At 39.8% G+C, this 17447-nt stretch overlaps 3 protein-coding genes across 3 annotated transcripts; all 3 read right to left on the bottom strand.

Annotated features, from left to right (window-relative positions):
• Positions 1–394: 394 nt before the first annotated feature.
• Positions 395–2404, bottom strand: LOC101299153 (uncharacterized membrane protein YuiD-like). Its single transcript, XM_004310001.1, has 5 exons — positions 2095–2404; positions 1538–1694; positions 1196–1246; positions 882–974; positions 395–755 (listed from the first exon to the last, which is right to left on the bottom strand). Exons 1-5 carry the CDS (start codon positions 2214–2216, stop codon positions 678–680), a joined length of 501 nt encoding a protein of 166 aa, XP_004310049.1. The 5' UTR covers positions 2217–2404; the 3' UTR covers positions 395–677.
• A 1023-nt stretch (positions 2405–3427) lies between these two features.
• LOC101295100 (ATP-dependent DNA helicase Q-like 5-like) lies at positions 3428–9427 on the bottom strand. Its single transcript, XM_004310143.1, has 20 exons — positions 8339–9427; positions 8193–8246; positions 7987–8096; positions 7621–7833; positions 7457–7535; positions 7157–7210; positions 6990–7064; positions 6823–6876; positions 6304–6348; positions 6119–6213; positions 5898–6027; positions 5671–5769; positions 5361–5416; positions 5185–5287; positions 4746–4874; positions 4270–4439; positions 4106–4130; positions 3900–4015; positions 3646–3790; positions 3428–3551 (listed from the first exon to the last, which is right to left on the bottom strand). The coding sequence occupies exons 1-19, from the start codon at positions 9425–9427 to the stop codon at positions 3703–3705; spliced, it is 2784 nt and encodes a 927-aa protein (XP_004310191.1). The 3' UTR covers positions 3428–3551; positions 3646–3702.
• A 704-nt stretch (positions 9428–10131) lies between these two features.
• On the bottom strand, positions 10132–17424 carry LOC101298858. The gene is made up of 6 exons (XM_004310000.1): positions 16458–17424; positions 16240–16348; positions 15282–15402; positions 14349–15158; positions 11844–13857; positions 10132–10994 (listed from the first exon to the last, which is right to left on the bottom strand). Exons 1-6 carry the CDS (start codon positions 16645–16647, stop codon positions 10546–10548), a joined length of 3693 nt encoding a protein of 1230 aa, XP_004310048.1. The 5' UTR covers positions 16648–17424; the 3' UTR covers positions 10132–10545.
• Positions 17425–17447: the final 23 nt, after the last annotated feature.

Raw genomic sequence — 17447 nt, 5'->3', positions numbered from 1 at the left:
AGGCAATCATAGTCTTGTTTCATCATCTTCATATAGTCTCAATTCAATGATTTACTCCTAAATCCTATTAGGCAAAGGAAATATCAATTTTGTGAAAAATATAGAAACAAAAACAGGCATACAAAGCGTAAATTATATGCTTTAAGAACCTAAAAACTTAATAGATCTTCTGGGGTACTGATGATAAAACTTAAGTGCAGATTCAAATTCACCATTCATTTGCCTATTAGTGGAACCAGGGGCTCTGCCGTTGATTAGGATTTGGTTAGGATTCCCGTGATCACCATCTTTCATTTATAAAAACCCTCTCTCTCTAGCTGATTGATTCCACCTAAGCTCATTGATTCCGCCTTCTAGCAAGTTCATGTCTGAGCAAGAAGGACAAAAGCATATTCTAGTTCATGAGCATGCTACAAATATTATTTGAAACGAAACTATTCAGGAAAAGCTATGAAGTCAATCAAATTTTATCAGCATGCTAGTGTTTATACACAAAGCAAGGACATGCTAACTGGATTATGGGCAGGAAGACCTATATGTAAGTTTGAGAAAGAATAAACCACATGTGATGAGGGATCTGCAAATGTGCAATCCAAACATGTAACAGGAGATGTGACAATAAGAGATCCTGTTACATTGTATCACTATCTATCTGGGGATGTTAACCCATTTGGGCATCATATATGACTAGTAGCCAAGATTATCAAATGACCTATGGTTGCTGTGACAACTCCAAGAATCCCACCAGCAATAACCTGTCAAATGGGAATAACAATCGTCATAAAACGGTTTGTTTTTAAGTATATCAAAGTTGTAGTCATCGATACACAATCAAAATCCAATAACCAATTACAGAGTCAAATTAGTTCAATATAGAGAACCTGAGGGGGTGTGTGGCCAAGAAGTTCACGCAGTGGTCTGCTCTCAGCCAGAGGATGCTCAGAGGGAAGTTCGTACACAATTTGATTCAAAACCTGGACAATATCCAATCACTGTTAATACATATAACAAAATCAACCAAAATTCAAATAGGATATCATGAGGCTGAACTATCTGAAGAATATTTCTGAAACATTGCAGCCAAACAACAAAGCATGTCTGCAGTCTATTCTTTGATAAACCAAATGACACAAGAAGATGAAAAGAACTGTAGCAATGACTTAAAAGAGAACAAGTTTAAGCAAAAACATCAAACCTCTGCTTGACGTCCAGCCTGTAATCTTACACCGGTTGCATCATACATCACCTGCCATAAAGTTTTATCCATCAAAGATCCGCATGATGTACAAATTATGTAAATTCATGATCACATACATTTTCTAGATTAGGAGATCCCCTAAAAGTTTGTTTCAAAATGTTTTAAGCCTGTGAAACACACTATCATTATATAATCATCATCTGTGATAATAACAACGAAATCCAAAGCTAAAAGTTGTCTTCAAACTTCAGAAATGAGTAGAGAGTAGAGCAATCTAAAGTAAACATGGAAGGCCAAATGCTTTCTGCAAATTATACAAAATGAAGAGAGGGAACTTACAACACATGCTAAGACCAGTGCAATTGCAAAGAGTGATCCACCGACGCCCTCTTGAAACCCAATGGCTGTAGCAATAGCAGTAACAGTCGCAGAATGAGATGATGGCATTCCCCCGGATCCAATAAGCTGCTTAATATCCCATCTTCTTTCCTTGTACCTGCAAATCTATCAAATTTTAAGACTCTTAGGCTAAACAAATTATTGACAATCACAAGTTTCCAACATCTCTACTCTCTTCTCACAAAACGCAAAAACAACACATCCCCATTAAGGTTTGCTCAGTTTCATATACCATTTCGAACTAATCATAAACTCATCAATCTATAATTTTACTCTGAAATGCAAGCAATGCTTGATTGGTATTTGCTTAATGCTCATTGTGGTTTTGTTTCACATCAAGAACGAAGATCCGGGCAATCATAACTCGACAAAAGCAATCAAGGGTATAGTTCAATTCAGTATCTTTCTTTCTCCACAAGCAAGAAAACCAGGATTATGAACTGGGTAAGATCCAAAATTGAAGAACAGGGTCTCAAAGGAGAAAGAAAGACAAGTACCAGGTGGTGAAGAGCTTGATGAATTGGGCAAGAGCGAAAGCTATGAGAGCAGAGAGAAGAGGGTAGTTGGTGAAGATTGAAGACGAAGAAGAAGAAGACGCAGCTGCCGCCACCTCACCCATGTCCTTCAATCCCAAAGCTGATGACTTTCTGAGGTGAAATCCCAATCCAATCAAAACCCAGAAGCTGAAATCTGAATTGGACGTGAGAATTGAGAAGGGTTTAGCGTTTATGGTGTCGTTATATCTTGTATGAATGTAAAGGTGGGTTCTTTGTTTCTTGGAGCTATGGCGGAGTCAGGTCTTTGTTTTCTTGGTCTGATATGGTTTGGTTGCTTCCTTCTATCTTTCTTGGGTATAACTAACGGTCTTTGCTTCTTAAATTTTCTTTTCTTTTATTTTTTAGCTATGAATAAGTGAATAGTGATATGAATATGCCATCCTTTGCTCCCCAACGTTACTAGAATATGCCCATTATGGCATTCATGGCTTCTCCTCTTGCTCTTTGTTTGCTTTCTTTACTCTTTGTATAAACTTTAGATGAGATGAACACCGTGAGTGAGAGTTGTGCAAGTTATGCAAATGGGTGGTTTGTAAAGCTGAGTTTTTGGTTTGCCATATAGTTTTGAAAAACGATTAAATACGTATAACAAAACTCGGTTCTAGAACATTACTAATTGGAAAAGAAAAGGCTTCAATTGAAAGATACAATTTAGTCTTATCTTTCATTCAAGTGATCATGTTTATTTTCTTGAAACCGAAAAATTGATTATGTACAAGTCAAAGACTAAAATATTTGAACAATAACCGGCATATAAATAGGTCTATAGATCTAGTCTGTTTATAAATCGATAAATTTTGATCCCAAACTAAAAACTCCTACAATAGTGAGTTGGATCAACAGTCCAAGTTAGTCCCAGGACATGGAATCAGGTTGGATAATCTGTGAACTAGGCACAAATAGGGAACTGATTTGACATTTCATGATAATAATACGTCCAATTTACTTTGCTTTAGACACAATTCCAACTTTGCTTGGCGCCTCCCCCTTGCCACCTTTCGTGTACAGAACTCTAGCATGATGGCTCTAGGACTTTCTGATAGATGCATTATTACAACTTGAACCTGCTCGTGTATTCTACTTGGACCAAATCATCATACGTAACTTCAAATATGACGTCAACCTCAATAATCAACGCCTCTGTGACTCTGTCCTTGTAGATTTTGGCTTTTGCCTCTCCTGTTTGCAAAAAGGAATGCCAGAAGCATCCAGTAGGTGCTAATGCATTCACAAAAGCTGCCCGACTTGGCAAAGCCTCAGCTGACACTGAAACATAGGAGAAAGATGGGCGCAGCGTAGTGCTTACCTACCATAACTTGTATCTATAGCACCAGAGTTGAGAATTCATCACTGTTGAAAATGTTCCATGCTGGCTGAAGATGTCGATCTTTTCCAGACTGCAAGAATGGGAAAAATAACATAATTCTTCAACTGGACTGAACAACCAGTTGGAGAAAATCTAAAGATCTGACAATCCCAACTTTTTGTTACCTTCAGTAGTCCTCCTCTGGATCACCAAACAAGAAAGGGTGTTTGGCTCAAAAACAACTAGACTGCATCCTTTCTCACAAAATTGATCAATTCCGCCTTTGCTGCTTCCATTACCGCCTGGAAGTCTATATGTGTATATCTTCCCCTGCAATGCAGATTAGCATATCACCTCAATTTGTTCCTGATGAAGGACTTCAAAACATATGAAAGCACATCTCCAAATCAAGTAGCTCAAACAACTTTACTGTACTTACCAGAAGTGAGTTTTAGACCAAAATGCAGAAGTATATGCTGGACTTGGAATGCCATGCATTATCCTTGCAACAGCTCTGGGGGTGTATTTGGCCTGTGAATTGCTCTTTAGGAACACCTGTCCAGTCATGAAGAGCCAATATCTTAGATTACTGCCAAGCATGAGCGGTCTATAATATTGAATGCAAGTGAATTTCTAGGTTCTTACTTTTATATCTGCTTGCAAAAAGGGGCTGCACAAGTAAATAATAATGTCATCAGTAAGTATAAAGTTAGGAAAAGGGAACATTCATGTCTACCAATAAAGCATGCGGATAAAGCAATATGATTAAAATGGTTTTAAGTTTCAACATGAGAGCGAACTGTACCAACCTGCTTTTACCCATATTATTAGGGACATTAAAATCATCTTCTCCATTGAAATACTCCAAAATCTTCCTTTGCAAACATAGTGTTTGCTGGCCATCAGAACAACCTTCCATCTTCTCACATGCATCAACAGCAGAGACTGCTGCATTATACATCGCATCCAACTTCCGGACCTAAATCATAAGCAGGTAAATGATGAATATGCGCACAGAAATAAAAAAAAAATAAAAGAGCTGCACCATCCAGTGGATCTAACACCCAAGAAGCGCTAGAACGTCTTTTACAAATGGTTTTGTGGATAGGCCACATTAGCAAAGTTTCAACATGTTTCCTATCGGATGCACTATAACAAATTTACAATGACAAACTCAGGATCTTCAAGTGCACATTGTTAATGAACATCTGTAAGCAGTGGCGTGCTTATTGAAATTGACAAACAGCTTTAACCAGGATAGCATACTAATGATACTTTTAATTACCTTACAACTTTCAATATCTGATAGCCAATTTGTAAGCTGTGCTGATAGAGAACAAAGATCTACAGGGACCTCCTTGATTGTATAACAGAAGGCCTGGTCCTTCACTTCGTATGTTACTTCTCCTTTCACCTAAAATAATAAGACAAAAAAGAGAAAAGGCTACATGAATATGAGAGAGAGAGAGAGAGAGGTTTTCAATCTATAGAAGATACTAAAACATGGTAGCTTTTAAAAACCCATTCTGTGAATTTAAAGTCCTATAAAACATCACAAGAAATGGCTTGATATAGATTTAGGGTGGCATAAGTTTAAACAATTCCTCTCCTTACAAGAAGTAAAATATATATGTTGAAATTTGAGAATGATAAAGGTAGGTGTCATGATCCAACCGAGTAGTAAATTTTCTTTCATCTATGATTTGCTTAAAATGTATACAAACCTTTAAATTCTGTAAATGGTTGGATAGGATGGTCGTTGTAACTCCAATGCTATTTGCTATAGTCGGTATGTCAAATACATATTGTCCTTGCTTAATCTCAGACCTGAAAAATAAATATAACTTGATTCAGCACATGTTTCTTAGTAAAAACCAAGTTACAAAAGACTCATACTTACTTCTTCAGAATTGCTGCAATAAGAACATCCTTTCCAGCAAGCAAAACTGGAGAAGTCTGCATTCAAGCATCTATAGGTCAACTTTGTAATGTTAATAATTATAACACAGAACTAAGAGACGGTCATGAAAAATATATGCTTTTGCCCAACTAGTAGTCAGACGGACAACTGATTTATCTGTGAACTCTTAAATGTACAGCCATAGGTGATTGTATGAAAGAATCTCCACGTACTGTTGCAATGATCCCGATTATCATAACAGCATTTACTGTGCAACAAACAGAAACCTCAAACCATATCAGCTGCCTACCTTATGAAAGTTCAAAATGCAAGTTACATTGATCTCTGGAAGTAAATGCAAATACTGCACTTCACCCAACTCCAACTGCGTTAGAATTGTGAGCATCACCTGCAAAAACAAATACAGAAACCAAGCATCTCAGGGCATGAAGTCTTAAACTCCTAGTAAAGGACATCTTCTGTTTTAAGTTGACAAGAAAATTCAGGATACTGAACAGAATAGCAACACGGACAGACCTCTTCTTTCATATCAAACTTGCGAGATGCAGTTTCTTTAACCAATGAGCAAGTTTTTCCCTGAAAGTTCTCATTACTGGTGAATATCTGGCAGAGGAATTTGTTTACCACATATTCATCCACACCATCACTGAAAAAACGATTCAGATAAGTTGCTCAGAACTGTATAAACCAATGTAAACCTGGATACAATAAATTTAATATGTAACTCATTCAACTACCTATACATAAGACTTCGAAGTTTGAAAAATGTGGTGTCGTCAAAATAGAGATGGCAATTGGAAGTCCTTCCATCCCGTCCAGCTCTTCCGATCTCCTACAAAATATGATCATCCATTTTGTTAACAAAGTAAGACATAAAGAACGACTTTTCGAACAGGCATTTGCTAGAAAAAAAAAGTTCCACCTGAACATATTCCTCCAAGCTTTCTGGTATGGTGTAATGAATCACCTGAAACAATATGCAATCTATAAATACAGAAATCTAAAAACAATGACGCAACAAAACCAGCAAGCATACTGCATCATGAATTAACCAGGTCTGCACACGTGTTTGTGTGTGCAACAATGCATGAAAGAAAAACTAGACAGGGCAAATTGAATGGATCATAGCTTTTTCTCATTAAGAAGAAATGCCAGTTATTTTTTCTGAAGTTTCTAAAAAGCTAGTTAATGTGCAATTGATACATTTAACATGATAAAGAAGTACACACTATAAATGCTGTCTTTCTCAGGTTACAGTTGAACGAAACTAATCTGGGAAAGATAAGCCAGATAGAATAGGCAAAAGAATATCACTGACCTACAGAACCCTTGGGAGGAAGAAGAATTAGGCTGGAGAGCCACAAGAGAGTGACAAGGAACTAATATGAAAGTATCTAGTAGATGTAAAACAAAGAACTAGTTATGAGTATAGTTTTCTTACAGAGCCAATGTCCCTCTTGTCAAGGCCCATGCCGAAGGCCACAGTTGCAACAACCTTCGATCAAAACATACTAGTCAATGACCAAGAAACTGAAAGTTGACTTTTCTACTTGTCGAGAAAGAAAGGGTGAAAGTTTTAATTTCAGGATTGAGGCTTGAATAACTCACCACTCGAATTTTGTTATTAAAGAATAACTCCTGCACACGAGTACGATCTTTTGAAGGGATGCCACTATGGTAACTCTGAATAGCATTTTACGATACTGTTATCAGATGTTAACATTCATTGTCAAGAGTAGTTACATGCATCAAGCAATTGAGAATGGAAAACCAACCTTTGCATTGATATTGTTGTCACATAAGTATCTGCTTATCATTTCTGTTTCAAACTGCAAAATCAGAAGTCAAGGATTAGTTTCCACTCAAAATTGAAAATGTCAAACTATATTCATCCAAAGTAATGAGCATTAAGAAAGAATGACATTCGTTGCAAGAAGACATAAATAATAAGTCGATGTATTATCCAATGGTATTTTTTTTCCACAGAAAAGCTTTTTGAAAACTGTATCCTATATACCACCCTAGAATCAACGGTATCACAAACATCTAAACAAAACAAGATAGAATATGTATACCTGAAACTTGCAGTAGATAATGATACTCTGAACATCCTTGAAGGAAGTAGACTTGATCAACTTCAGCAGATCTTTCATTCTGTTTTAGTCGCAAAAGATTAAGTTAATGATGTACGAAAGCTGAGAAAGCAGAGGGAGGAAAAACGCGTGTCACAAAAACTTGCCTATTTCCACTTGATGTAACTGATAGTTGTAAATTATCCCTTAGGTTGGCTTTTTGAATGAGATTGGTCAGAGGAATCTCTAAAGCTGACATGACAGAACTCAAAGTTGTAGCTGTGGCGGTAGCTGTCATAGCAAGAATGCAGTTCACATTGAGCTTGGAACGAAGCATAGAAGCTCTGAGCCTCATATATGATGGCCGGAAATTGTGCGACCTGAAAAACTCTAAAAATGTAAGTATTTTATATGCAATAAGAAATTAAGGTCAGGTAAGATAACCAGACAATAAAACTCATTTATTCACACAAACAAAAGGCTAAGAAGACAACGGTTGGTGCAACGGCCAGACCATTCGTCTATTCACTCACCATTCAGATACACAGTGAGCTTCATCCACCACAACAAGAGATATCGGGGTGGCAGAAAATATAGACAGGAATTCTGCATTCAAGAATCTCTCTGGGGATACGAAAAGCACCTACAACATAATCCGCAAGCCGTCAGTTCTCTCTAAAACACTAGATACAGTATCAAATTGAATACTATACCAGCACATTTGAGTGATCATACTCACTTTTATCCCCCCTTCTTGAACCATCCTAATCGTCCCGGAAACTTCTTCCATTGTCTAAAACAACAAAATCAAACCACATTAGAACTCATTAGTTCTTCAAACCAAGCCTACATTGAAGCAATGAGATATAAGCAAGTATGATCTACCTGACTACTACAAAGAAGACCGCCGCGAATCATATAAGGAAGCTGTTTAAGCTGATCAATCATCAAAGCAATCAATGGACTAACCACCAAAGTCACCCCAGGTAAAATGACAGCAGGCAACTGATAACACAACGACTTGCCAGCACCTGTCGGCAAAACCACCATCATGGACTCTCCGGCAAGCACATTCTTGATTGCCTCCAACTGCCCATCCCGGAACGAATCATAGCCATAAGTAACCTTCAACAACTTCATCAAATTCTCATCAGAACTCTCCTCCCTCGCCGCCGCAACCACCTCCTCAAACGCTTCCAGGTCGAATTTCTTGGCCTTTTTACTGTCCTGGCTCCGAGTCTGCTGCTCCGAAATTGCATCCGTGACTTCATCGCCATTAGCTTCGTCTTCATTTCCGTCTTGCGCCGTCAATTTTCTTTTACCTTTCCGGTAAAACTTCCGGCGACCTGAAGAAGAACTGGAACTACCTCTTCTGCCCTTGTTCAGAAACTTCCGCTTCCTTCCGTTCAGGTTGAGCTTCACGAAGTTGCCTTCGGCTCCGCCTTTGAGCTTCACCGGCGGCAGAGGAGCATTACCTCGAATCAGATTCACGTTCCTCACAATTTTGGCTGGAAACCCTGACCTAGCTTCAACTTTGGGCTCCGGTTGCAGCGGCGGGACCCAAGCGGAACCAGACTGAGCGATACCAGCCTCCGGCTGAGGCTTTGAGTTCTCCGGCGCTGAGAAAGAAGACGGCGGGTCGTACGCGGCCGGATCGAAATCGATGCTGACTCGTCGATTCTTCGAGAACCACGGCGCCGATTTGGAGGAAGAATCGACGGCGGGGTTCGCGGGCGGGTGTCGGAGTATCTGGAAAGGTAAATCGGAGGGGAGAGGCGGAAACGGGTCGGGTGCCGGGTCGGGTCTGGCGGGTACGGGTGGATCGGAGAAGAGCTTTTTGGCTTTTGAGTTGGACTTAGAGGACGACTTAGGTCTGGATGACTGGGAGGAGATTAGGGTGGGCTTTGGAGGCGGCTTTGGTCGTGGCGGAGTTGCCGAGATATGAGAGCCGTCTGAGTCTGAATCGGACTCCATGCTCAATTTGGGAAATTGACTGAAACACTTTCAGCTCCGGTACTTGTCCCCTGATTTTCCCGCCAAAAATTTATCTTATCACAAAAATGATTTTCCCCGCCAGACAAAAAAAAATAAAAAAATAGGGTTTTTAAATCCCGCCGACACTGATTGGAGTCTAAATTTCTATCAGATAAGTTATGAACAAAGATGAAGAGGAGACGGGTTGGATGGCGGGTCAGGTCCGATAGGTACCAGGGTTTCAGAATGGTGAAAGGTAATGGGGTTTCGGAATGGTGGAATTTGTGTAGCGGGAGTGAAATTTAGTAATTTACATTCTTTATTTTACAATCCACACTCTCTTCTTTTTTTTTTTAGTTAAATATTTTTTGAGTACCAAAAGAGAACATGAAGTGTAAAATAAGGAGTGCAAATTTCAATTTTCTATCTCAATATTCAATTTTTTTAGTTAAATATTTTATGAGTACCCAAAGAGAACATGAAGTGTAAAATAAGGAGTGCAAATTTCAATTTTCTATCTCAATATACAAATAATTGTCCTAACTCGTAAGCCGAAACGGTTGAAAAAGAATTGTAATATGAAGTAAGAACTAAGGTATGACAGAATGTTCTTTGGGTAAATTATAATCCGAAAAATTGAAACGCTAGAGGGAAGATTTATTTATGCTCGGTTAAGATATGAACACGATAAAAGTAAATTATTTGGAAACAAATCATAACGAATATGAATGAATGGGTTTGCTTTCACACTTGCTCTAACGGAGGACCTGAACCAGAGAGCAGGGAATCACTGATTCACTAACAAGAATGTGGGAACTGGAGGCTGGAGCAAAACACAAATTAAACCTCCAATGCCTCTCTCTCTATCTCTCACTATTATCAGCCTAATGACAAGCGAAAACTTTACAATTACGTCATCAAAACAGCGTGGCATTCTTACAGATATATAGGATTATCGACCAACACAAACAATTGGCAACCGCCCAAACAGCCCTTCAAACATTTCAATCACTAAAATACAAGTACTCGGCGGTATCACCTCCCTAGGAAACACTTAACGGAGTGGCCAAAAGTGCAAGGCGGGCACTGTGAGCAGGGCTGGCACGAGATAAATACTTTCACATTATCGTGCAGTTGCACTTGGATTCCAGCTTTGGGGGCTTCATGCCGTCTGACTTGTTAGGAGGAAGCCCTACAGGCCGTTGTTGCAAAGACTCGTCAACATTCTCATTCTCATTCTCGTCATTCTCAGTCTTACTTGCAAGGGATCCTGCATCTGTTTCCAACCGCTTTTGCCTACCCTTTTGAGATTTTACAGAGCGTCTACTGACGATTCTGCCACGCGATTCCTTTCTCTCGGGAGTGGATTTCCCCAGTATTGTAACCGTAGGCTGCGAACCTTCTAATGGTACTGACTGCTCCTTTTCTATTGCTATTGTTGCAGCCTGGTAGGCCAGATCATGGACAATGGAGCTGCATAAGAGTATCGTATCAGTTGCCTCTTCCAGTGTTAGGCTTCTTGCTTTGCTTCGGCCTTGACACTCAACCATTACTGTTGATTCCTCTTCTGAAAAAACATACAGAACTTGTCAGCTAATCACTCTAATTACATGTCAAAACCAAGCTTAAAGCACAAAAGACACGTGAGCATGCATGCATAGAGTGTGGTCACCATGGTTCTTGACATCTTTCAACTAGAAAAGCCAAGTGACAGCTATCATAAAATAATTTATGTATTAGTTCAAAACATGAACTCCCCACAATATTCGCTTTTGAAGTCAATAATACACATAATCTTGAATTTCTAAACTGTACTTCAGATGGATTTCATAGCATCCCCAAATCTATAAAAAGGGTCAAATATGGGTATGGAAATGAGAAGGTAATCAAGGTCTGCAGGAAATAAGTAAGGTAACTCTTGACCACTAAATCTTCCCAATTTCATAATGCAGAAGGAACATATGTCATGTATGACATGGTTCAGAGTCAGTGCTCACAAGAAATTAAAGCTTAGACTAATGTGTCATGCTTATTCAATTTTATTGGAATGGGGTAAAGTAGTCAAACATTGAAACATCTGAGAACTGGAGGTAGATGATAGAAAATTGTTATCAACATTCCTAAAAAGTCGATCCATCTTCCATTTTCTCAGCGAGTGCATGGATTGCAGCAAAGGTTTACTTTTTGGGATGCATACTAGCATCCTAAATACAAGGTGAGTATGAGAAATAAAAACCAAGGTATGACAGACAATGTCCTTGGGTGGCACTAGAAAACAATTTTTCTTTTGTGTGTGTGTGTGTGGCGGGGGGCAATAGACTCAAGCTCCAGATATCTCTTATAGTCCTATCAAAACTTAAAACAGGCAACAACAACAACAAAATATTGCTCGTATCATATGCAATACATATCATACCTAGGATGCCATGTGTATGATTGGTGGTGGTGGTCTCTGGAATAGAAGATGTCAGATTACTCTCAGAAGGATTTGGAGTTGAAGGCTCCTGAAAGTCCTCCATGGTACTCTTTGATTCAAGTGAAGCATCATCGCTAATGGAAACAGAAGTGCTGTGAAAACCTTTTCCAGTTTCTATTTCTGATACTGTAATCAAAGAGCTGTGATTAGTGATCTCTTCAACATCCACTCCATTAATCCTGCTGTCTTGCATGATATTTTCCTTGTTCAATAATGATGACTCAGGATCTATAGCTGATGCTTCTATACCTGTAACACTCCTCGTGTTGTTTTGCAAGTCTTCACTGTATTCATTTGAATTTTCACATATGGGAAACATTGCCACTGTATTGTTCTCTAACAAAGTGTTAGCTGTGTGGCTCGAAATTTCTGAAGTAGAAGCATCAGCTCTGGTGCTTCTAACAATGATTTCCTCATCCTCTTCAACAACAGTTGTCCTGGTAGAAGTTGTGGTAACATCTGCTTCCATACAGTCTGAAGTTGGCAAGTATTCTTCATATGTTGTGTGTGTCCCTTCTGCACCATCATATTCCCCATTTCCAACAGTACCCTCAAAATCGTTATCAATTGTGTCTGAAGAAAGACCTAACACTTCGTGAGAATAATTTGGAGGTCCATGGGGCGATGACCCAATTCTTCGGTGCTTCATGCTTGTGTCATGTCTAAAATTCTCCAAGTCTGATAACCCAATGCTTTGGGGCTTCATGTTTGTTTCATGTCTGTTATACTCCTTTTCTGATTTCTTGCCACTCAATTGCCGCTGCACACGGGCCTCTGTTTGTCTAGATGGACTATAATCAACTGAAGATGATGCAGAGAAACTACCATGCCCAATGGAGCTTCTCATACTGTTAGAACTAGTTCTAGCATATGACAGATCCTCATAAGGTATGGCAGTGGCTGTGAAAGTCCTACCCTGAACAGCAGCCCCCTTGCTACTGCTAGTTCTCTTCAGCAGTATGGAAATGCCTGTACCTTCTGAAATGTCAACCCTCATATTTGAATAGTTGTTAGAATAATGTGATTTCTGAAACCCAGTATCACTGTTAGGTAGGGCACTACCAAGAGATAAGGAGTGCGACTCTTGCTGCTCGGAAAGCCCATTGTCACCTCCCTTCACAAGTGGCATTGCAAGAGAGTCATCTTCTAAGCCATTATGAATTCGCTCATTGTAGGTAATTTGGCCTTGATCAGCATTCTCTTCACCAAGGGAATTCTTTGGTTCCTCCTGATCATTCACCTGAGGAGACCCAGGTACAACTATCACAGTTTCCATTTCATCTAAAGGCTTTTCTTCTTCCAAATTTTTTTCATACAAAGGTGGGGACTTTTCAGGAACTACTTCTCTCTCCAGAATCAGGACACTCAGAAGTTTATCTTTCCTACTGCATTCTGGACAAAGTCTAATTTGCCTTTCCACCTCATTCGAAACATAGTACTTGCACCCACATTTCAAACAAAGTTCCATGTCTTCTAAACTATTGATTTCAGAAAAATCACCCCTAACATGAGAAGCTTCAGTGGTTGGACCAACTTCCATCACAATATTGGGACAGCCAGAATCTTTGGAATCAGCAGTTACACACTCAACTGTAGAACTTCTAGTGAACTCAACATCACGAACGTCATGTGATCCATCATAAATATCATGCCCCATGTCTTCGTTTACTACATCCATCTTATCAAAGGCAAATACTTCATCATGACCGTCAGAGTATGGCACCTTCTCAGACTCAATGCCCATTTCATCCTGGTTGTGATCACTCCCTTCAGTATCATGTGCAACACTTGTACCTAGATCAGAACTTGCATTGCTGCTAGTTGTGACTGAGGAGTTCCTGGAAATCAGAGGACGATGCGCAGAACTTGATTTTCCAACATAGAAGGTGCTACTCGGAACACTGGACAAGAGCGGCCTAAACATGTTTTGCGGGGTTGGGGTTTTCCGAGGATCCTGCACAACATTAGAGACATGACTCTTATGAGATATGTATTGGTATACTATGAACAGAGTCATCATAAGAGAAGTACCAGGAGAGGGAGTCTAACAATACTAGAAACCAATACTATGAACATGACTCCTATGAGATATGTATTGGTAATAAATAGGGTTTAAAATAAATGAAAAGATGCTGCTGTTTCATATTTCATTACAAAGAGACTAACCATACTGGCGACCAATATATATTGTCAGGAGAGAGTGAAATAATAATCTCTTTGTGAACTTTATAATTTCACTTAAACCAACATAATAAATGTTACTTGAAGTAGGAAAACAGTGCACACCAAAGACTCTGAGAACTAAAAGAAGAATAGAACACATTTGCAGACAACATGATTTCCCAAATGGCTAAGCAACCACAATTAGTAAGATTATAGGGCGCTAACTACATATTATATTGATTGTGTCACATCAACTGTTAAGTGAACTAGATCATAAATTACCATTTGTCGAATAGCAGAATCAAAAGATCTTTTTGGAGCAGAAGATGCAGACACCAGTTTGGCTGATTTCTTTGAGAATGCCACAGATCTGTTGTTTGAAAAAGCAGAAACTCTTCTCGGAGTTGATCGGTCTAAACTGCCCACAGGTAGAGATTGCAGGGAGTCCAGATCATCGTCACCAGAAGAGGCAATGGAACCTTTGCTCTGAGAACTAAATGGGTCTCTATCATGACTATGAGATGAACTGACACTTCTCGAAGCAGTTGGAGACATTGACTGCCTTCTGTATCCAGATGCAGGTGAGGAACCCCTCCCACTTCTAGATGCTGGAGAGGAACCCCTCACATATGTTGCCGGTCGATCAGCAAGAGAAGTGCGAAGGTTAGGAGGTGCATCACTGGAGAAACCTGGAATATTTGTTTGCCATGCTTTTATTTTTGGTGAAGCAGAGTTCCCTCTACTTGCCGTTACGGGAGAAGTCCCCCTTCTCCCCGGTGGGGCCACAGTACCACTGGACCCAGTGCTCATCCTCCTGGGAGTAGGGGTAGAAGACCTCGGAGCAGGAGATGGGGATTTACTAGGGGGAGTAGATGGTCTCCGTGATGGAGTACCAGGACGTGACGAAGTAGCAGAACGTGATGGAGTAGCAGGACGTGAGGGAGAAGCAGGACGTAGACTTGGGTTAGGACTGGAGTTACGTGCTGATGATGGCCTTCCTCTTGACTGTAATGTACTATTCGCAGAGCGAGGAGATGGGCTTAGGCGACTGGGACTAGCACTACCCCTGCTGCTTCGGTAACTCTTCTCCATCTGCAAAATATTCAGACATCATGTAAATCATAGGGAAACTGAAGACAGTATAATCTTTCAAAAATATTTCGAAGTCTAATAAGGAACATAATTGAATCCCATAAAAACATATTGACAGCCTACCGTGGATGATCTTGATATAGAAATAGGTTGACTTCGAGGTCTCCCCCTCTCTGTCGTATTAACAAGTGGTGGCTCATTATCCAAGGATGGAAAAAGCGGGGTGTCAGGAGGCGTCAATAACCTTTGAAATAATAACACCAGATCATTTATATCAGTACATAGAGAAAAACAGGAGTGGACTCCTGATACTAGCTAACAAAACATCATGAAAAGAACAAAACTGCAATGTATTTCTCATCAAACAATAACTACATTGTTTTTCTCTGTGATTAAATAGACTATTACCGTAAGCAAAATTTCAGCTCTTTGACAGAAAGGAAATGGTGGAGTGTAGGGAGGTGTTAATAACCTTTGAAATCCATAACACCAGATCATTCATGAGTTAGAATTTAGAATGAGAGAAAGGACTACATATACTGACTGAAAAGCATCATGAAAAGAACAAAAAAGCAATACATTTGACCATACTCCATAACCATTTAGTTTATTCTGTGATTAAATAGACAATTTCAGATATCAAAATTGAGCTCTTTGACAGAAAGGAACAAGAAGAGAGTGGGGAGGCATTGATAATCTTTCAATCAATGACATCAGATCATATCATCAGTTACAAAGAGAGAAAGGACGAATGATACTGACTCAAAAGCATCATGAAAAGAGCAAAAATGCAATGAGTTTCTCCATGAAACGATAACCATAGAGTTTTAGCTCTGTGATTAAGTTGACAGTTAGAACAATTTTGGCTTTTTTAATTGAAAAGTTTGAATTAACAGCCAGGTCAGATGCCAGAAGAGTGGAATGGACAAATTCACTAAATGTGAAAGTTACATTGAAATCATCCTAGAAGCATTTTAAACATGTCTTTAGTTATTGCGGGAAAAAAAAAACATCAGCATATCATCAAACGGGCAAGCTAGCAACAATAAACTAATACTCAGATACCAGAGAGTAAACTCACCACTCGTAGTCATTTTTCTCTTCTTCCACATTAAGCAAGTCGCTACTCTCTCCCCGTGCAGGAATGGCGATTCCCAGCTTAAAATCCGAAAATTGCCTCAATTTTGTAGCTGTAAAACCAAAAACATAAATAAAAACCCTGGTACCAGTAAAACAACAAAAAAGAATTTCCCCAACTATACACTCCCACCCAAAACCATAAAATCAATGTCATCTTACAAAATGTGTCTTCAAGATCATCTGACTGAAGCAAGAAATCCTCTTTCTCCCTGGTCTGCATTTCATTGAACAATGCCAGATCTTCATCTTTCTCTCTCACAAGCATCCCAGCCTCGAAACTCCTACCTCGTCTGTGGTTCCCTCTCGGCTCTCGGCCAGGAGAGCACCTCAATGCCGGAGAAGGAGGCATATCTCTAACCACTTAAAACCTTCAAAACTCAAAACCACCACCCAAATCTCTCCAAATTGAACCAGCAACTCATCATACACCAACAAAACTAACTGCTCTCACGGTTTCACCTAAACAAACCAAACCCCTCTCTGCTTCGTCGGCGCCAAATTGCACCAAAATGAAACTCAATTTCACTACCAACGAATTGACAAACAGAGCATGACCAAGTCAAACACGAACCAAAAACTTCGAAAACAGAATTGCACAAATTCTTACAGAAAACTGTACCAGAGGCTCAAATTGCACTCAAAACCTAATAAAACTCAACCTGAACCAACCTCCGAAACCCTAGATTTCGCCAGTTTGCAGACCACCACAACCAAACCACCGCCACCGAAAACCAAAACCTAACTCACACTCCAATTCAGCTCCCACTGACACCACTCCACGCCTCCGCTCAACTCCAAATCACACCACCGAAATTCACCATTCCCGGAATTACTCACAGTAACACTCGAATTACCAACACCAGAATCAAAACACCGGCTTCTCCAGACCTCACAGTGACTGCGATCCCGAAACCTCGAAGCTTCAGCTCCGGAGATGCCAATCGGACGAATGCCGCGCCGGAAACTCGGATCTAGATCACTCACTGCTCCGTTCTCAGGTCACCGGATCAAAACGGCGTCGGATCGGCGGCGAATTTTCCGGGCATTCAGAACAGAATTGGATTCCGGTGAAATTGAGGGGGAGTTGAACGAAGAGACTTGGGGTTTGTTGTCTAGATTTGCTTCGTTGTTCCGCAGAAGCAAAGCAAA

The sequence above is a fragment of the Fragaria vesca genome, unplaced genomic scaffold (genome assembly GCF_000184155.1).
Source record: "Fragaria vesca subsp. vesca unplaced genomic scaffold, FraVesHawaii_1.0 scf0513160_u, whole genome shotgun sequence".
In the NCBI taxonomy this organism is placed as follows: Eukaryota; Viridiplantae; Streptophyta; class Magnoliopsida; order Rosales; family Rosaceae; genus Fragaria; species Fragaria vesca.
Note: the sequence above shows the minus strand (reverse complement) of the source record. Positions and strands in the feature narration are given on the sequence as shown.

What these genes read in the sequence shown, in the direction of transcription:
- LOC101299153 (XM_004310001.1), bottom strand. Translation starts at nt 2,216, where the DNA reads ATGGGTGAGGTGGCGGCAGCTGCGTCTTCTTCTTCTTCGTCTTCAATC. An exon ending in CACTGGTCTTAGCATGTGTT is followed by an intron (nt 1,247 to 1,537) that starts GTAAGTTCCCTC and finishes ACTTTATGGCAG; the next exon opens with GTGATGTATGATGCAACCGG. An exon ending in AGGCTGGACGTCAAGCAGAG is followed by an intron (nt 975 to 1,195) that starts GTTTGATGTTTT and finishes GATATTGTCCAG; the next exon opens with GTTTTGAATCAAATTGTGTA.
- LOC101295100 (XM_004310143.1), bottom strand. Translation starts at nt 9,427, where the DNA reads ATGGAGTCCGATTCAGACTCAGACGGCTCTCATATCTCGGCAACTCCG. An exon ending in ACAACAATATCAATGCAAAG is followed by an intron (nt 7,065 to 7,156) that starts GTTGGTTTTCCA and finishes AATGCTATTCAG; the next exon opens with AGTTACCATAGTGGCATCCC. An exon ending in TTAATAACAAAATTCGAGTG is followed by an intron (nt 6,877 to 6,989) that starts GTGAGTTATTCA and finishes TTTTGATCGAAG; the next exon opens with GTTGTTGCAACTGTGGCCTT.
- LOC101298858 (XM_004310000.1), bottom strand. Translation starts at nt 16,647, where the DNA reads ATGCCTCCTTCTCCGGCATTGAGGTGCTCTCCTGGCCGAGAGCCGAGA. An exon ending in TGATCTTGAAGACACATTTT is followed by an intron (nt 16,349 to 16,457) that starts GTAAGATGACAT and finishes TTGGTTTTACAG; the next exon opens with CTACAAAATTGAGGCAATTT. An exon ending in ATTCTGCTATTCGACAAATG is followed by an intron (nt 13,858 to 14,348) that starts GTAATTTATGAT and finishes AATGTTGTGCAG; the next exon opens with GATCCTCGGAAAACCCCAAC.